The 18,769-nt window shown below is 48.6% G+C and overlaps 1 protein-coding gene across 1 annotated transcript; it reads right to left on the reverse strand.

Annotated features, from left to right (window-relative positions):
- Positions 1-633: 633 nt before the first annotated feature.
- NGDN (neuroguidin) lies at positions 634-13,668 on the reverse strand. The gene is made up of 11 exons (XM_083581153.1): positions 13,527-13,668; positions 11,035-11,094; positions 10,859-10,930; positions 8,995-9,132; positions 7,235-7,319; positions 7,078-7,130; positions 5,287-5,410; positions 4,603-4,771; positions 2,905-3,061; positions 1,424-1,487; positions 634-790 (listed from the first exon to the last, which is right to left on the reverse strand). Exons 1-11 carry the CDS (start codon positions 13,575-13,577, stop codon positions 771-773), a joined length of 993 nt encoding a protein of 330 aa, XP_083437279.1. The 5' UTR covers positions 13,578-13,668; the 3' UTR covers positions 634-770.
- Positions 13,669-18,769: the final 5,101 nt, after the last annotated feature.

An 18,769-nucleotide genomic window follows, 5' to 3' on the forward strand; every position in this document is an offset into this window, starting at 1 on the left:
CTTGCCAATCAGAAGGTCAGCGGTTTGAATCCCCGCGACGGGGTGAGCTCCCGTTGCTCGGTCCCTGCTCCTGCCAACCTAGCAGTTTGAAAGCACGTCAAAGTGCAAGTAGATAAATAGGGACCGCTCCGGCGGGAAGGTAAACGGCGTTTCCGTGCGCTGCTCTGGTTCGCCAGAAGTGGCTTAGTCATGCTGGCCACATGACCCGGAAGCTGTACGCTGGCTCCCTCGGCCAATAAAGCGAGATGAGCGCCACAATCCCAGAGTCGTCCCTGACTGGACCTAAGGGTCAGGGGTCCCTTTACCTTTACTATACCCCACCTATTTTTCTCCAAGGAGTATACATCGTTCTTTCCCCCCTCATTTAATCCCAACTACCCTGTGAGGTAGGGCTGGGCTGAGAGGCAGTGACTGGCCCCAAGGCCCACCCAGCGAAGCTTCATGGCTGAACCTTGGCTCTCCCAAGACCCTAGTAGTGTGACACGCTAACCAATGCACCATACTGCCTCCCTGCTTCTTCTTCTGTTTTGTGCGAGAAAAACCAGCCTGCTCCCAGCTTTCTTTCTGATCCTCCGCCCCAGGAAAATCTCCTGCAGATGGGTCTCTCCCACCCTCCCTTCGCAAGATGGAAAGAAAAACACGACAAATCTTTTTTTTGTCAGGGAAAAGAGAAACGAGCGCTTGAGCTTTATTGTTACCAAATCTAACGGATGTGAAAAATCCCGAGATATTGGGGGTTGCAGAGATCGGTCCCAAGTACTGTGAGGGGGTTATCGCCTCTTGCGGAAACCTGGGGTGGGGTAGAACGGGAAAGAGAAAGAGAGAGAAAAAAAGAGTGAGTTAGTATAGAAGAGAGGACAGGATTTAGCACGTGTACATGGGTTATCTCATGCAGCTAGACCTCTGTGAGGAACTGGCATCAAGAAGGGGGACATGGGGTGAGGGGGAAGGTTCAGGTGCTACAGAACAGCTTCCGGCAAAGTTTTTTTTTGTACCCTCCAGGTACAAATTTTACCAACCTGCTTTTCATCCGGCCACATCAAGCAGCGTGCGTTTAAAGCAGTACCCCCAGCACTTTATAAACAGTTACGGATTCCCCCAGAGACTCCTGGGAATTGTAGTTTAAGGGCGCTGAGGGTTGCTGGGAAACCCCTACTTCCCCCTGCCCCACAGAGCTACAATTCCCAGAGTTCCCTGGAAAGAGGGACTGAATGTTAAAGCACAGTGGGAATTGTAGTTCCGGGAAAGGAATAATTCTCAGCACGCTTGACGAACAACATTTCCCAGGAGTCCTTCAAGGAAATTCCTGGCTGCCCAAGAGTGGTATCATAGAGCTTTAAGTGTAGAGTACGATAGGGCCTCTGCGCAGACGAGGGTGAGCTTCGCTTCGCCAAGAAAACCAGAATCTTTCAATGGCACTTACCTCTTTTCTGCTTTCCTCGTTTCATGCCGACCTTTTTCTTCTTCTTTCTCTGGGGGCCCAAATCCTGAAAGGTAGGAATGCGAGGAAAGAAAACATGAAAACCTTACACGGGACGGCAGGCTGTCATCAAACGGCATTTTAAATCGCATCTTCTCAGGCGCAGCCAGAGATTGTTGAATTGGCTGTTAGCTGCTTAAGCAGACAGTCAAGTGACCCTTAGCTTTGTGGTTCACCTACACAAAGCAGGCCTAGCCAAATGTCATTCGGAAAGTGAATGGCAGGAACATTTTATGGCACCACCTCTCCAGCAACCAAGCGGGACAGGACATTGGTTCCATCTCCGGGACGAAGGCAAAGCAGCACGATACTGCTTTGTTATTTACAACTAATCCAGAATGCGGCAGCTAGACTGGTGACTGGGATTGGCTGCCCAGACCACATAACACTGGTCCTGGAAGACCTACATTGGCTCCCAGTACGTTTCTGAGCACAATTCAAAGTGTTGGTGCTGACCTTGAAAGCCCTAAACGGCCTCAGTCCAGTATACCTGAAGGAACACCTCCACCCCCATTGTTCTGCCCGGACACTGAGGTCCAGCACTGAGGGCCTTCTGGCATTTCCCTCCCTGCGAGAAGCAAAGTTACAGGGAACCAGGCAGAGGGCCTTCTCGGTGGTGACACCCGCCCTGTGGAATGCCCTCTCACCAGATGTCAAGGAAATAAACAACTATCTGACTTTTAGAAGACATCTGAAGGCAGCCCTGCTTAGGGAAGTTTTTAATGTTTGATGTTTTATCGCATTATTAATATTTTGCTGGAAGCCGCCCAGAGTGGCTGGGGCTTAAATATTATTTATTATTATTATAAAGTTGTTAAAAAGGTAAAGGGACCCCTGACCATTAGGTCCAGTCATGACCGACTCTGGGGTTGCGGCGCTCATCTCGCTTTATTGGCCAAGGGAGCTGGCGTACAGCTTCTGGGTCATGTGGCCAGCATGACTAAGCCACTTCTGGCGAACCAGAGCAGCGCACGGAAACGCCGTTTACCTTCCCGCCGGAGTGGTACCTGTTTATCTACTTGCATTTTGACGTGCTTTCGAACTGCTAGGTTGACAGGAGCAGGGACCGAGCAACGGGAGCTCACACCATCGCGGGGATTCGAACTGCCGACCTTCTGATCGGCAAGTCCTAGGCTCAGTGGTTTAACCCACAGCGCCACCCGTGTCCCTTTAAGTTGTTAGGAAGCCCCTATTTGCCTCTCCGAGCTACAATTCCCCAAAGTTTCCACAGTTGGGAATGAACTAGAAATTTCCCCATGGGAATCCATGGAAACTGTTGACCCGCTATGCAAACACTCGCATCACGAACAATTTCCAGTTCGGGAAGCGGGCCTTGCATGAATACCTTCCAAATTTCTACTTTGTGTGATTCAGGCAAGAGCCACCCACCCACTAACAGCTGGCCGCATCCACCCACGGCTCACCTCTCCCGATGGGGCTGCTGCCCCGGTCAACGCAGTGATGTCCCCAAAGTGGGTGAGGGAGCTGAGCTGTGAGCCCAGGTCCCCCATTCGTCGACGGCGCGCCTTCTCCTTCCGGGTCACGTTGAGACGGACCATCATGCTCTCCTCGTAGTTCGTTCTGCAGAATGAAGCCACCGGGAAGACAGGGAAAATTGTTACTGAAACTCAAGGCGGCCGGCTTTAGCAGGTACGCTGTCTCTGAATGTGGCTGCTCCACCAGCCGCTGTGGACCAATAGAAAGATTTCTCATGGACACACACACCCCGCCGCTCATTTGAACATGGAGATCATCTTCCTGGCCGGAAGAGCAGATCAGAGGCGGGACTAGTTGCTGTGGGTAGCACAAACCTCTCCCCTGATAAGAGATATCCAGAGACCCGCTGAGAGGGCACTTCTGGCAGTTCCCAGCACCCCTGAGGTCCGGTCGACCTTCACTAGGGATTGCGCCTTTAGTGCCCTGTGGAACTCCCTGCCACTAGGGGGTCTGGCAGGAATCAACCCTGCCTACTTTCAGACGTCTTCTGAAAACTGCTTCAAAATGTGATTTTTTTTCTTAAAGCAGCCAGCAGCTACGGAGGATCAAACTCCAGAATCCCTGCACTCAGCAGGGGCTGGACTAGACTGGCTAACAAGACTTCGAAAGGCAGTCTCTCCAACCTTCCAACAGGGCCTGTGGCTTTTGCAGATCTGGCGTGGAACCCGGAAGCTCGATCTCCCAGCATGCTCCACCCTCTGCCTGAAAACAGCCCCCAGAATCCCTTGCAACACCCACCCTCCGCTCTGAGAAAACCCACAACCCTCATACACTTGGGGGGGGGGGGCAGAAGAAGTGTGGAAAATCAGGCGTTGTGTGGAAGGAAGATTCTCTTCCCTCTTTTCATACCAGAATCCATGGTTAAACTATGGAATTCACCACAAGATGTAGCAGAGTCCAAACAGACTACAGTGGTACCTTGGTTCTCAAACTTAATCCATTCCAGAAGTCCGTTACAAAACCAAAACGTTACAAAACCAAGGCGCGCTTTTCCCATAGAAAGCAATGCAAAATGGATTAATCCGTTCCAGACTTTTAAAAGCAAACAGGAATTTAACATGAATTTTACTATCTAACGAGACCATTGATCCATAAAATGAAAGCAATAAACAATGTACTGCAGTCACACAATCAATCAGTCAGTAGCTGAACTGGGTTCCACACAGTCACAAAAAGAAAACAAAAAAGAGCCGCAGAAGCAAAAACGCAAATAAATAGCAAAAACAGACAAACGTCAGCATAACACTCAAAATGGAAGTGTGGCACTCAAAACGGAGCACATTCAGCTTCCGAAAAAAGTTCACAAACCGGAACACTTCCGGGTTTGAAGGTGTTTGGGTTCCAAGTTGTTTTGAGTGCCAAGGCGTTTGAGAACCAAGGGACCACGGTATTTCTTACCACCGCTGTGCCTCAAAGTAATAGCTCTTGGGATTCACAAGTGAGGACAACACGTTCGCGGGGTTTCCCATTTGCTGGACCACAGTGAGAACAGACTGCTGGACGAGACGGGCCTTGGCTTCACCCAGCCTGAGCTCTTCCTGGCTTCTCACAGCCCTTCCACTTGCCAAGACACCCTCGACTTCTGCCCCTCTCTTCCCCAGGACTCCCCACCCCTCCAAACTAACCGGTGTTCATCCTCTCGGCTCTGGCGGCTGGCGTGAGCATAGCGCCCTTCGCGGACCTCCTCCGGGGCATCCGAGTACTGCTCCTTCAGCTCCCGGATGATGGAGCTGCTGAGCGCTCGCTTTTTGGCCTGCTCCAGAAGCTTCTTCTCCCTCTCAGCTTCCGTTTCATCTGAGGCAAAGAGAAACAACAGTCTGACACGGCCTGACCATAGATGTCAACTTACAGATTTGAAAATAAGGGACCAGCAGCCTCGAAAATAAGGGATCAGCAGCCAAAATAAGGGATCAACAATTACTTTGATAAAATACATATTTTGTTGCATGCAAATGGCTTTAGATACCTATTAGGTCCATAAATTACCATATAGCATATATTCAACACAAAAAAGCAACAATTTGTTGTTGACAAAGGACAGCTGGACATAGAAAGGGCCCCGTTACCTTCAGTAGCTTATTTAAGGGACATTATCAATAAGGGACAGCAGCGGGACATGGCGCTGGGATAAGGGACTGTCCCACCAAATAAGGGACGCTTGACAACTATGGGCCTGACACAGCCAACTACCAGCTGCACAATTGCAGCCACTTCTGGGGTGGGGCAAGGGCAAATTTGCCAGCACCGCGTCCCTGCTCTGGTCAGCAATGCCAGGCCAACCTTCCTCCACCGCCACCCAAATTGCATACCATAATGTACAGGAACCAGGCGGGGAGGGACGTATTTCCTGCTCCCTCCTTTGGACGCCCCTTTCCCAGAATTCTTTGCGCCGCCAGCGGCTTCTTCATCTTCGCTCTCCTCCGAGTTGTCGAGCTGCAATTAAGAGAGGAAAATCACAAGGATCGAGCATTTTTTTTAGTCATTACCGTGGTACCTCAGGTTACATACGCTTCAGGTTACATACTCCGCTAACCCAGAAATAGTGCTTCAGGTTAAGAACTTTGCTTCAGGATGAGAACAGAAATCGTGCTCCGGCGGCACGGCAGCAGCAGGAGGCCCCATTAGCTAAAGTGGTGCTTCAGGTTAAGAACAGTTTCAGGTTAAGTACGGACCTCCAGAACGAATTAAGTACTTAGGTTACATACGCATACCTCGGGTTACATACGCTTCAGGTTACAGACTCCGCTAACCCAGAAATAGTGCTTCAGGTTAAGAACTTTGCTTCAGGATGAGAACAGAAATCGTGCTCCGGCAGCGCGGCGGCAACGGGAGGCCCCATTAGCTAAAGTGGTGCTTCAGGTTAAGAACAGTTTCAGGTTAAGTACAGACCTCCGGAACGAATTAAGTACTTAACCCGAGGTACCACTGTAACTGCCTTCTGACAGGACCTCAACTGGTTAAAGCCCAGGCAAGGCCCCAACCAGCCACATCAACATTTGTTTGCCGGGATTCTTCCCTTTTGAAAATAAATGTTTGGTTGTTGGGATTCTTGATCACACAAGCCTTGGCCTGGTCCGCTGAGGCGTTATAAAATCTTTATTTATATGGTGCGTATCTAGCACCTGCTGGGGAGGCACTGTGCAGATGTAACAAGGAGGGCAGAATACAATCATTCAATGCCCAGTGTCTCACAATCTAAAAATGATACAACCCTCTTCATTCTAAGCCGGCATGGCCAATGGCCAGGGGTGATGGGAGGCTGCTGTTCAACAACATACAGAACCCAAGGTGGGGAGGGCTGATCTTAAAACACATCAAACCCCTCACAAAATGGAGCTTGAAGGAAGTGCGAAACTTCTTCACGGGCCGGAGAGTAAGAAGGGGAAGAGTGCCAACAAATACAAGAATTAATGTAGGAACAGGAAAGACCAAATAAACAAACAAATAATGAAGCTTTTAAGTAGTTTCTTAAAAGGGAAGCTCACGTCGGTAGAGCACGGGACTCTTAATCTCGGGGTGGTGGGTTCGAGTTCCACATTAGGCAAAAGATTCCTACATTGCAGAAGGTTGGACTACATGAAGCTTGTGGTCCCTCCTAACTCTACAACTGTGATTCTATGAATTGAGACAAGGCACACCTTAACCACTTGGAAATCTTGAAGTTTGTCACATTTTCATAAGGGCTCATTTAAAAGTGATGCAGTAACGCACACATCAAAGTCAGTAATGACGTAAGAAGAAATTGCATTTTTAAAAATTCCTTAATTCTAAACTAAGAACAAAAAACCCTGCTAAATTACAAAACCTTACTCAGATGTAAAGTCCCACTGTAGACAAAGGCTTCTGGTCAAAGTATTGCGTTTGGTTGATGTCAGAAAATATACGGAGAGGCAAGCTCTCATGCTCCCCGAAAAGGAAACTCCAGAGAAACGGTGCCACCACCAATAAGGCCCCGCCAAACAACAGGCCCTTCTATTTTGTGTATCTAAAATGAACAAGGACATGCCACTCCAGACCAATGCCAGCCCACCGATACCTCTGGCAAACCCAGAAGGCCTTGCTCCTGAACCAAAGCCGCCCCCAGCACCCGTTTGTCATACCTTGCTCATCAGGTTGCCAGGATTCGGCTTGAACCGCAGCGGGTCATTTTCGCCTGGAAAGAAAACAACGTCCCGGGATTGCAGATTAGGCTGCACCCTCGGGAGAGCCCCAGGATTGCCTCCCTCCTCTGAAGCTGCAAATGTCCGCATGTCTCACCCAGTGCCCCTGTGACAGCTGCCTTCACAAGTTTGTCCACCTGGTACTTCAACTTCTGGTCAATGGGACGCATCTTCTCCAAGACCTGCCAAGATGTCAAGGACAGGGAGGGGTCAGCCTGCAGCCTGATCAAAGACAGACCCACAACTCGTCTAGCTCGGCAGAGGGAACAGCGAGGGTCAAATATGCAAACAGTCACCCTTAATCTGGAGGTGCTGGTGACCGAAGCAGAGATGTTCCACGCAGAACAAGTGTCTTAACACTGCGCTGCAGACTCTACAACTTGGCCATGCAGGTGGAAAGACCAACAGGTATCCTGCACGCAGATAAGATCGAGGCACCGATGGCGGGAGGGACATTAGACTGGAAGGATGGGAGCTTGCCTGCTCTTGATGGGGTTATGCTCCCTCTGAAGGAGTGGGTACTTCTGGGTCCACTGCTGTCCCTTGAGGCTCAGGTGGTCAAAGTGCCTTCCATCAGCTTCGGCTGGTGGCCCAGCTGTGCCCTTCCTCTGGGCAAGGACAGCCTAACTTCTGCCATCTATGCTCTGGTAACCTCCAGGCTAGATTACTGCAATGGGTTATACATAGGGCTGCCTCTGAAGATGGTTCAGAAATAATAGGTAAAGGTAAAGGGACCCCTGACTGTTAGGTCCAGTCGCAGATGACTCATCTCGCTTTACTGGCCGAGGGAGCCGGCGTACAGCTTCCAGGTCATGTGACCAGCATGACTAAGCCGCTTCTGGCGAACCAGAGCAGCACACGGAAACACCGTTTACCTTCCCGCCGGAGCAGTACCTATTTATCTACTTGCACTTTGACGTGATTTCGAACTGCTAGGTTGGCAGGAGCAGGGACCGAGCAACGGGAGCTCACCCTGTCGCGGGGATTCGAACCGCCGACCTTCTGATTGGCAAGCCCTAAACTCTGTGGTTTAGACCACAGCGCCACCTGCGTCCCTCTCAGAAATAATAATAATAATAATAATAATTTATTATTTCCCTAGGCACTCTGGGCGGCTTTCAACAGAATATTAAAAACAGAATAAAACTTCAAACGTTAAAAATTTCCCTAAACAGGGCTGCCTTCAGATATCTTCAACAAGTTGGATAGTTGTTTATTTCCTTGACATCTGATGGGAGGGCGTTCCACAGGGCGGGCGCCACCATCGAGAAGGCCCTCTGCCTGGAAACTTAAGTAGTGCAGAATTCCGCGACCAGATTGTTCACCGGGACAAGACGGTTTCAGGATATAAAGGCAATCCTGGCCCAACAGCACTGGCTACCAATTAGTTTCCGGGCCCAATTCAAAGTGCTGGTTTTGACCGATAAGGCCTTCGATGGCTCAGCACCGCAATGCCTTAAGGACCACCTCTTCTCACAGGAACCAACCCAGAGCCTGCGATCAGCATCTGAGGCCCTTCGTCATGTGCCTCAATCATGAGAAGTTTGGAGGGTGGCAACACGAGAAAGGGCCTTTTCTGTGGTGGCTCCCCGTTTGTGGAATACTCTCCCCAGGACCTTCATTACATTCCTCTTCCCGGAGGCCTTTAACGATCTGTGGCCTTTAGAAGTAGATGGGATGTTTCTAATGTATTTCTTTTTTCCTATGTTATCTATGTGAGCTTTTTTATTATCTGTCTGGTTGGTTGGTTTTAAGATGCTTTGGGTCGCCCTGGGCAAAATAAAGCAACTAACCAATTCAGTAAGGAATCATCACTGCAAAAGTTTCCCCTATTCCAGGCCTCCTCCCCCCGCCTACCGTTCTGGTTTCCACCAAGCGCAGCAAGGCAGGGTTGTCAGACAGGGAGTTCCCCGAAGTTTTTTCCAGGATCAGGTGAGAGAGGTCTTGGAGGTAGAGGAGGAGCAGCTGGTCTTTCACTTCCAAGAAACTGAGGCCCTGGGAGTGAGAAAGAGTAAGGGATGGTTTTGGAAGCGCATGGGAAATCTGGTGTGGCACGGATTCTGGCCATGACAGAAAAGCTAACGCATAAAGTTCATTCACACAGAGATTATCAAGGAAAGACACACGTCATTCAATCTGGTTTGACTTGGTTAAATATATAAATGGCAGAGCAAAGGCCCCCCCTCATACACCAGCAAAAGAAATTACGGGACATTTTTAACTGGAAAGAAAGACTTGAAGTCAGAGATCAGTGGCCAGTATCTTGGGAATTCAATGGTATTTTCTTTAAGAGAGCCTTCTCCCATGCAGGTGGCCCTCCCAGATGTTTTGGACTACAACTCCCATCATCCCTCATGAGAGGCCATGATGGCTGGGACAGGTGGGAGTTGCAAGTCCCATAATACTCAGTTCTTACATGTAAGAAACTAACCTTTGGAACTCCCTGCCCATTGATTCCAGGCAGGGGCCTTTGCTGTACAGTGGTACCTCGGGTTACATACGGTTCAGGTTACATATGCTTCAGGTTAGACTCCACTAACGCAGAAATAGTATTTCAAGTTAAGAACTTTGCTTCAGGATAAGAACAGAAATCGTGCTCCGGCAGCGCAGCGGCAGCAGGAGGCCCCATTAGCTAAAGTGGTGCTTCAGGTTAAGAACAGTTTCAGGTTAAGAATGGACCTCCAGAACAAATGAAGTACTTAACCTGAGGTACCACTGTACTGTTTTCAGCACTTGCTAAAAACATTTTTTAGGCAAGGCTATCCAGCCATGCAGAATGTTGATGTGTATTTTAATCTGCTTTTCCATTTAAAATTGATTCTGGTTATTTCTTGAATGTTTTATCACCTTTAACATTTATTTAAACTGAAATTTTCATTTTTATTCTTTCTGAAAAAGGCTTTGAGGTGTTTGCAAAAAAAATAATCAAGTGGTATACGATTGTTTTTGAAATAAAATTAAGTAGAAAAGTTTTGTCCGTATAAACAGGCAATTTGATATTTACCATACTTTTTGCTCTATAGGACGCACCTTTTCCCCTCCAAAAATGAAGGGGAAATGTGTGTGCCTCCTATGGAGCGAATACAGGCTCCTTGGCTTCAGCGATAGCAACGCGAAGCCACCGAAGCGCAGAGGGAGCGCTTCGGAGGCTATGCGTTGCTATCGCTGAAGCCTGGAGAGCGAGAGGGGTCGGTGCGCACCAACCCCTCTCGCTCTCCAGGCTTCAGGGATAGCCACCTGAAGCCTTTGGAGCGCAGCGGGAACTTGCACTGTGCTCTGCAGGCTTCGAGTTCCTTTTGCTGAAGCCGGGAGCAAGACTCTCCTGGCTTCAGCAGAGAGGGAGAGCTGCGCAGCACCCCTTCAGCGAAGCGGGAGGAGAAATGGAAGGGGCTCTGTTTCTCCTGCCGCTTTGCTGAAGGGGCGCTGAGCAAAGAGGGGGAGAATTTTTTTTCTTGTTCTCCCCCTCTAAAACAAGGTGCGTCCTATGGTCGGCTGTGTCTTAATCCTATAGAGCGAAAAATATGGTATATATCAAAGCAGTGCCTCATAAAATCATTCAAACTTCAGAATTATAAAACTTGGGGGAAGGCTGCCTTAGCTGAACACTCTGGGGGTTGAGAGCTGCCCCAAAGCCGGAGCACAGTAATGGAGCAGTCACAGAGAAGTCAGGGCCAGGTGCAAATTAGGCTCCCCACCCCAAATTCCTCCAAGAACAACTCACCTTCTCGGTGGGGTAGGCCCCTGCCCGAACCTTCTGCGCCAGAGTCTGTACATGATGGGTCACCGCAACCACCTGTACCCCAGCAAGAGGCAAAATAAGAAAGACGGTGAAGCTTAAAGAGGGATGGGAGATGGGATGTCTGCCGGGAAAGGGAAAAGGAAGAAGGTGTCCCTCACCTGGTCTTGGAGGGATTTCAAGAGGCCGAGGGCTGCCGGCAGATCCGCTTCCACTCTCTCCTGGAGCAAGGAGGAAAACAGAAAGGAGGGAAAATTTTCAAAATATGCACCTCTCCCCTCCCAAAGCAAGGGGGGGGGGGGGAAAGCAAATTGGCCATAAAAATGGTGAACAACCCCAGAACGCTCTGCCACAGCTTTTAACAAACCAGAAAGAGCCAGGGTTTTTTAAACAAACCTCAACTAGAGCCAGGGCTTTTTCGGCTGTGGCTCCGATCTGGTGGAACGCTCTGTCACAAGAGACTAGGGCCCTACGGGTCTTGACATCTTTCTGCAGGGCCTGCAAGACAGAGCTGTTCCACCAAGCCTTTGGCCAGGGCACAGCCTGACTCCCTCCTTTGGTAATCCTCACAGAACTCTAGCCCAATGGTTGCCATTAATCTGATTGGAATTAATTTTATAATGAAATGATTTTAGAATGTTTTATCATTTTACTGTTGCTAGCCGCTCTGAGCCCGGCTTCGGCTGGGGAGGGCAGGATATAAATAAAATTTTTATTATTATTATTATTATTATTATTATTATTATTATTAAAGTCTTCCAGATATGGAAGACAAACCCAACCAGGAACAGTCAGCAGCCAGGAACGATGGAGGTTTTGGTCCAAAATCTCTGGAGCGCAGAAGGTCAGTCTTCTCTCCCCCATCAACCTCTCCCCCACCTCACTGCTCCCAACAGCAAAATGCACAATTTCCTCATATAAAAGGCCTCTCTGTTAGAACCTCACCCCAAAATCCCTTGGTAAATCATATCCGGCCACCATCACCCACGCCATGGCCACATCCAGACAAGGGCCCCAGCCACACATTGCTTTTAAATCGCTAACAGTAGTTTGTTAAGGGTGCTGCAAGGGGTTAGGGGGCTTCCAATTCCCCTCTTGGAGCTACAATTCCCGGAGTTATTTCAGGGAAAACCGTGAATGGCTGTTTAAAGCGGCGTCATCGTGCTTTAAATGTGTGGTGTGAACACGGCTTAGATTAACGCAACACGTTCCATGCCTTAAAAAATCGTTCTGAAACCATTTTGAAATGGGTCTAAAAATAACATATAGCTGCAAACGCTTGCCAATCATTTAAATGATTTCTATGCAATTTTACACACGATTTACTTACTGAGCAAAACTTAATTATATCAATTCAACCAAACTATATTTTGAATTCCGAAGTCATGTTACAACATCTCAGGACCCCTGATTTTGGGAAGCTGAAATTCCACAAGCCCCAGTACTGTAAAGCGTGCACAGAGTTGCACTGCTCATTTCTAAAGCGAGAATACAGAAGTTTTGGTTTTTAAAATTACGTTTGCTATTTAGTTACTAACCAACAAAATTAGCTTTAAGCAGGTTCTTCTAGGTATGAGAGGTTACTTACAGCTTATTATCACACCTATATAAAATCCCCTTTCCCTTCAAAATAGTCCTTAGGATTTCAAATCCTTCAATAAAAAAAACATACCAACAGAAAAAATAAGGAACTTGGATGCTTTTTTTTTTACACACACACAAACACTATTTCTACTTCCGTAGAGATAAACCAAATGAGAACCCAAATGAAAAAGGTTTTTAAAAGGCAGGACGGAAGAAATAAAGAAGAGAAAACTGGACTCATTCTAACCTAAAGGATATCCTAATACAGTGGTACCTCAGGTTACATACGCTTCAGGTTACAGACTCTGCTAACCCAGAAATAGTGCTTCAGGTCAAGAACTTTGCTTCAGGATGAAAACAGAAATCGGGCTCCGGCGGTACGGCAGCAGCAGGAGACCCCATTAGCTAAAGTGGTGCTTCAGGTTAAGAACAGTTTCAGGTTAAGTACGGACCTCCAGAACGGATTAAGTACTTAACCTGAGGTACCACTGTATTCTCCATCCTAGAAGCCAGCCAGAACCCCATTTGTTGGGATCAGCAGTTGGTGATGGCTTAAACCCTGCATGGCATTCTTTAATCAAAAGCATCTGTAAACCACTCTTTTAATATTTAAAATCTCTAAGAGGAGCTACTAAGGTACAACGCTGAAAAATAAAACCACCGTAAAATCAAGAGCTACGGCATAAAGACCGACAAGAAGAGCGTTGTAAAAACAGGAAATAACATTTTAAATGTATTTTTTTGTGGGTGGGTGTGTCGGTAAATGGGTTTGTTTTGTTCTTGTTCTTACTGCGTATTTTTGCATTTTTATGCTGTGAGCCACCCCGAGATACACCCCGGTATACAAACTAAATAAATAAACAAACAAATGCGCATACAATAAACAACAGGGTTTAATAATCTTATGGGGCTGGGGAAAAAAATATGCTGGCATCATGAAGCAGCTGAGCTGGTGTAAATTCAGGAACGTGCCTGCAAGAACTGAGCGATCAAAGCAAGGCCCTCTGCACATGCTCAGGGGCACCCTTTCCTCGATTCCCGCCCCTCCCTCGCCCTTTCCGCTTCTTACCCTCAGGTCCAGAGAGGCAGGCGGCCCAGGCTGACTCTCCGCCATGGCCATCGCTCCTACTCCCACGTGGAAAGGAAGGAGCCTCCAATCATCTGGGGTGGAACACCCCGCCTTCTTTGAGGTCGCGGACCAATCAAAACGTAGCCTCCACCTCCTTCGCGAGAGTTCGGACCAATGGCCGGAAGGCTTCCGCCCCGCGGGAGCCCCTTTAGCCAATCGCGCGGAGGACGAGGTTCAAGGCGGAGCCGCGAATGTCCGTGTGCGGAGGGGCCTGAGAGTGCCTCGTCGACTTCCGCCTCTTTACAAAGAGGAACGCCCCGTCGCTATAGAAATAACCAATAGGGCCCGAAAGGCCGCCTCCTGCGGGGAAGGTTTGGCCAATGAGGCGACAAGGTTTGGGCCTCTTAGGCAACGCTGGCCAATTAGAGGCACGGAGAGGGGGTTGCGAAGCGAAACAGAGAAAAGAGGTGCGAGCCGGATTCTATTGAAGAGGGGCGGGGGAGGAGCAGGAGGCGGGGATTCTGAGCGCAGCAGCCAATTGGAGCTTGAAACCCGCCCCGCGGGAAACACGTAGCCCAATCAGCGGGACCTTCTCCGATTTACAACTCCAATTCATAAAAGAGTTTTGCGTTGAGAATCGGAGTGGTTGGAATTCACGTGCGTTGGTTGCGGGGGTTGGGCTAGATGCGCTTTGGGAGTCCCTTCCAAGTCTACAATTCCATTATGGGCGTGCAGTCCTCTTGAGGTCCGACAAAACTCTAGCCTAAGGATTTATTTTTTTAATGCTGTATTTTAATACTGTTTAAAATGGAAATCCGTGTCGCTCTTAGCATTGTGGGCTGGATTTGTTCAGTTGTTGCTTTTATGGGGGGTGGGTGTCTTCAAAATAAGTTTTCGAATGTTTCTTTCTTTTTTCAAGAGCTACGGTAAAAACCAACCAACCAGTAGGATGCAACATATAGGAAATGGGCAGTAAGAATGTGAGTGTCTGGAAGCGGTTGGAGGATGGATGGCGGCTAACAGATTGAGGTTGAATCCTGACAAGACAGAAGTACTGTTTTTGGGGGACAGGAGGCGGGCAGGTGTGGAGGATTCCCTGGTCCTGAATGGGGTAACTGTGCCCCTGAAGGACCAGGTGCGCAGCCTGGGAGTCATTTTGGACTCACAGCTGTCCATGGAGGCACAGGTCAAATCTGTGTCCAGGGCAGCTGTTTACCAGCTCCATCTGGTACGCAGGCTGAGACCCTATCTGCCTGCGGACTGTCTCGCCAGAGTGGTGCATGCTCTGGTTATCTCCCGCTTGGACTACTGCAATGCACTCTACGTGGGGCTACCTTTGAAGGTGACTCGGAAACTACAACTAATCCAGAATGCGGCAGCTAGACTGGTGACTGGGGGCGGCCGCCGAGACCATATAACACCGGTCTTGAAAGACCTACATTGGCTCCCAGTACGTTTCCGAGCACAATTCAAAGTGTTGGTGCTGACCTTTAAAGCCCTAAACGGCCTCGGCCCAGTATACCTGAAGGAGCGTCTCCACCCCCATCATTCTGCCCGGACGCTGAGGTCCAGCGCCGAGGGCCTTCTGGCGGTTCCCTCATTGCGAGGAGCAAAGCTACAGGGAACCAGGCAGAGGGCCTTCTCGGTAGTGGCACCTGCCCTGTGGAACGCCCTTCCAGCAGATGTCAAAGCGATAAACAACTACCTGACATTCAGAAGACATCTTAAGGCAGCCCTGTTCAGGGAAGTTTTTAACGTGTGATATTTTATTGTATTTTTGGTTTTTATGGAAGCCGCCCAGAGTGGCTGGGGAGGCCCAGCCAGATGGGCGGGGTATAAATAATAAATTATTATTATTATCCTTTGCAGGCGGGACCTCACTGCGACACTCTGCTTTTCGGTGTGGGTGCTCCTGGTCTGGGTTCCAGCCGGCCTGGTCCCTTCCCAGTTTGCTCCATATGATTCCTCCTCTTCTTTTTGTTCCCCCACCCCACTTTTTAGGACCCCCCCCATTGTTTTTTGGGCGGGGAGTGGCATATTTCCCCAAACCTGGTAGCACCAGGATGGCACCAGCTGAGTAGCTCTAAGCGGTTTTTTGGGGGGTGGGGAATCTAATCATAGAAAACAACTGATATTCCATATACTGTATACATAAAACCAGCAGTTCTAAACACATACGGTATAAAATAAAATTACATGTTAAAATGCCGGTTGCATTTGCATACCTGGTTTGACTCGCTTAGGTTTTTTTAATAATATTTTTTATTAATTTTTAGCATACCATTTTTTTTAAGACATACCACACAAATTATTATACATATGTCCTTGTTTGGACTTCCTTCAGCATCTCTGATAGTCTTCCGTCTTGATTATTTCTCCTGCAATTCTTAACTTGATATTGCCTTTACCTTTTCTAACAAATCATTTCTCCCTTTCCATTTTACAATATTTCTTAAATTACTCCTCACAGAACTTCTTGTAGTCCTACAAACGTAATCTGATCATCACAAATACTTTTCAAATACTCAGTAAATTTAGTCCAGTCTTCGGTAAACCTCTGGTCCCGCCGGTCTCAGATCCTTCCTGTTAGCTTGTCTAATTCTGCATAGTCCATCAATTTCATCCTCCATTCTTCTAATGTTCGTAGTTTTCTTGCTTCCATTTTTGGGCCAATAATATTCTTGCTGCTGTTACTTGCTTAGGTTGACTTGCTTAGGTTTTAGCAGGCGCTGACACTATGTGGTGAGGTTTGGCTCGCCGTGTGGATTGGACACCCACTTAGGTCAGCCTGTCCCTGGATACGGATGAAATCCGAGGGATTTCTGAATGCTGGGGGTCCTGTTAGTACGACTGGTACTCCTGTCGAAGGACCATCAATGCTCCTACATACCCTGCTGGCCACGGGGAGTCCAGGAGGTTCCTTGGTTGACTAAGAATCTCCAGGAGCAAGCTGGATGCTTGTGGCGCAAGTCTCAGTATGAATACGACCAGCCAGAGGTGAAAGTACATAGCAGATCCCACCACATGGCAGTGGAGAGACAGCTTATCTCTTGGCCTCTGTGGTGCCCTCAGTGAATTGCCTGGCAGAGCTGTTCAGAGTGGTAAATCAAGTGGCTCAGACCATCAATGGGCAGGGAGTTCCAAAGTACAATGAAGAACTGATTCCTTCCATGTGCAGAACGGGTGTCACAAGGTACTTGTAAAAGCGCCACTGCCACAGATCTTGATTGTTGGAATCCGTGTATTGTGAGGGGCAATGGAGTACGCCTCTGGGGGTGAAGTCAAACTGCTGCATTAGCCTGGGCAGTGTGCATGGAGGTCTGGGGCTGCCAAGACAAGACCCCTGGCCACACCTTGGCCTGGCTGATGTGGTCCAAAGAAAAGCAGAACAATACGTTTGGCACCAGCTTGGCTGCAGGAGTTGCTGGAACGAGGTATACCAGGGACCATGCAACCATCTTAGGGACTCCACTGCGGATTTGTGTAGGGTTTACTCCTGAGCCTTTTCTTGGAGTAAATCAAAGAAGGCAGCAGAGGTTTAGCACCAGAGCTTCCCTTCTCCTAGATGGGCTGCCTTCCCAGGCAGACAAGCCCCGTCTGCCCCTCTCTGTTGATACAGAACCGCGACCAGTACAGTCACACAGTTTGTTGCATATGTCAGGTGAAGACATGGCCGGTCATTCGTCGACAGCAAAGGTCATAGATATGACTTTTTAAGGAGTGACACTGATTGCAGCACGAGCTTTTGTGGACCGGAGCGCATTTCACCCAACTGCAACTGTAATGCAAAGAACACCATGCAGGGTTTAATCCAGGGGTCAGCAACCTTTTTCATTCCTGGGCCGGTCCACTGTCCCTTATACCTTGTGGGGGGCCGGACTATATTTTTTGGGGGGAAATGAACAAATTCCTATGCCCCACAAATAAGCCAGAGATGCATTTTAAATAAAAGCACACATTCTACTCATGTAAAAACACCAGGCAGGCCCCATAAATAACCCAGAGATGCATTTTAACTAAAATGACACATTCTACTCATGTAAAAATATGCTGATTCCCAGACCATGTGCGGGCCAGATTTAGAAGGCTATTGGGCTGCATCCGGCCCCCGGGCCTTAGGTTGCCTACATAGCTGTCAACGTTTTCCTTTTTTTAAGGGAAATTCCATTATTCTGAATAGGATTCCTTGCAAGAAAAGGGAAAACTTGACAGCTATGGTTGCCTACCCCTGGTTTAATCCATTGCCAACTACTGTTCTGTTTCATTAGCACAGGCAATTGAGCTCTATTCTGAGTTCCTCCAACCCCCAAATTTTATATATTTGCAAGTCTTCACTCACCATTTATTACTGGTGAGACATTTTTATTCTGCCCTTCAAACAAGGTGGCATCTGTGATGCGTGCCTTCTGCACCCCATTTGACTTCACAACCACCCTGTGCAGTAGGCCCGACAAGAACAAACTATTCCGTTCTTCGTTTTATCTCGGTCTGGAAAAACGTACCACCGACAGACCTCTCTTGACACTTCTACAGCCGCCATTAAGAAACCCTTGAGTGGAGCAAGCGAACAACCATTTTTTGCGCTCAGAAACTCTGGGATAATTACAGCATAGCGAGACCCTGGTCTGTTGTATGTTTAGCACGATGTTTAAATCTAGGGCCAAGCTGGCAGTGCAGCTGGTCCTCGGTGCCAGGCCTGCAGCCGCAAGGACAATGGGCAGGTACCACCCGAAGGCCCAGCTGAGAATGTGCCTGGCAAGGGCTGAGGGTGTGGAGACCCCCATCTCTGGCAGAGTCTCCTCTGAAGCAGCGAGCGAGTGATGTCATGGCAGCTAGTAAAAAGTCAGAGAGAGAGAGAGAGAGAGAGAGAGAGAGAGAGAGAGAGAGAATGGGATGCCAGGCATTCCTTCCCCTCACCTCCTGCTTCCAGGAATCTGCATTGCTATTGTTCGAATGCTAAATTTGCTGCCAAGAACCCCAATCCCCTCTCTCTACTCCCGGCTGTTCATAATGTCCCCCTCTTGCAGCTTTCCGGAGGCTGCTTGCACACTCTACATTTAAAGCACACACCCCCAAATTACAATAACGGGAACTGTAGTTTCCCCCTCGCAGAACTAGAACTCCCAAAATGCACTTCCCATGATTAAAGCTACGTATGTCCTTTAAAGAAGGCTGATCGCCGAAGAATTGATGCTTTTGAATTCTGGTGCTGGAGGAGACTCTTGAGAGTCCCATGGACTGCA

This window comes from Podarcis filfolensis, assembly GCF_964270895.1.
Source record: "Podarcis filfolensis genome assembly, chromosome: 13".
Classification (NCBI taxonomy): Eukaryota; Metazoa; Chordata; class Lepidosauria; order Squamata; family Lacertidae; genus Podarcis; species Podarcis filfolensis.

Bases quoted from the DNA above. Each gene is read 5' to 3' on its own strand.
- NGDN (XM_083581153.1), bottom strand. From the start codon at position 13,577: ATGGCCATGGCGGAGAGTCAGCCTGGGCCGCCTGCCTCTCTGGACCTG. The intron at 7,320-8,994 runs GTAGGCGGGGGG...ACATCTTGGCAG, and splicing joins GCTTGGTGGAAACCAGAACG to GTCTTGGAGAAGATGCGTCC. The intron at 791-1,423 runs GTAAGTGCCATT...ACCCCACCCCAG, and splicing joins ACGAGGAAAGCAGAAAAGAG to GTTTCCGCAAGAGGCGATAA.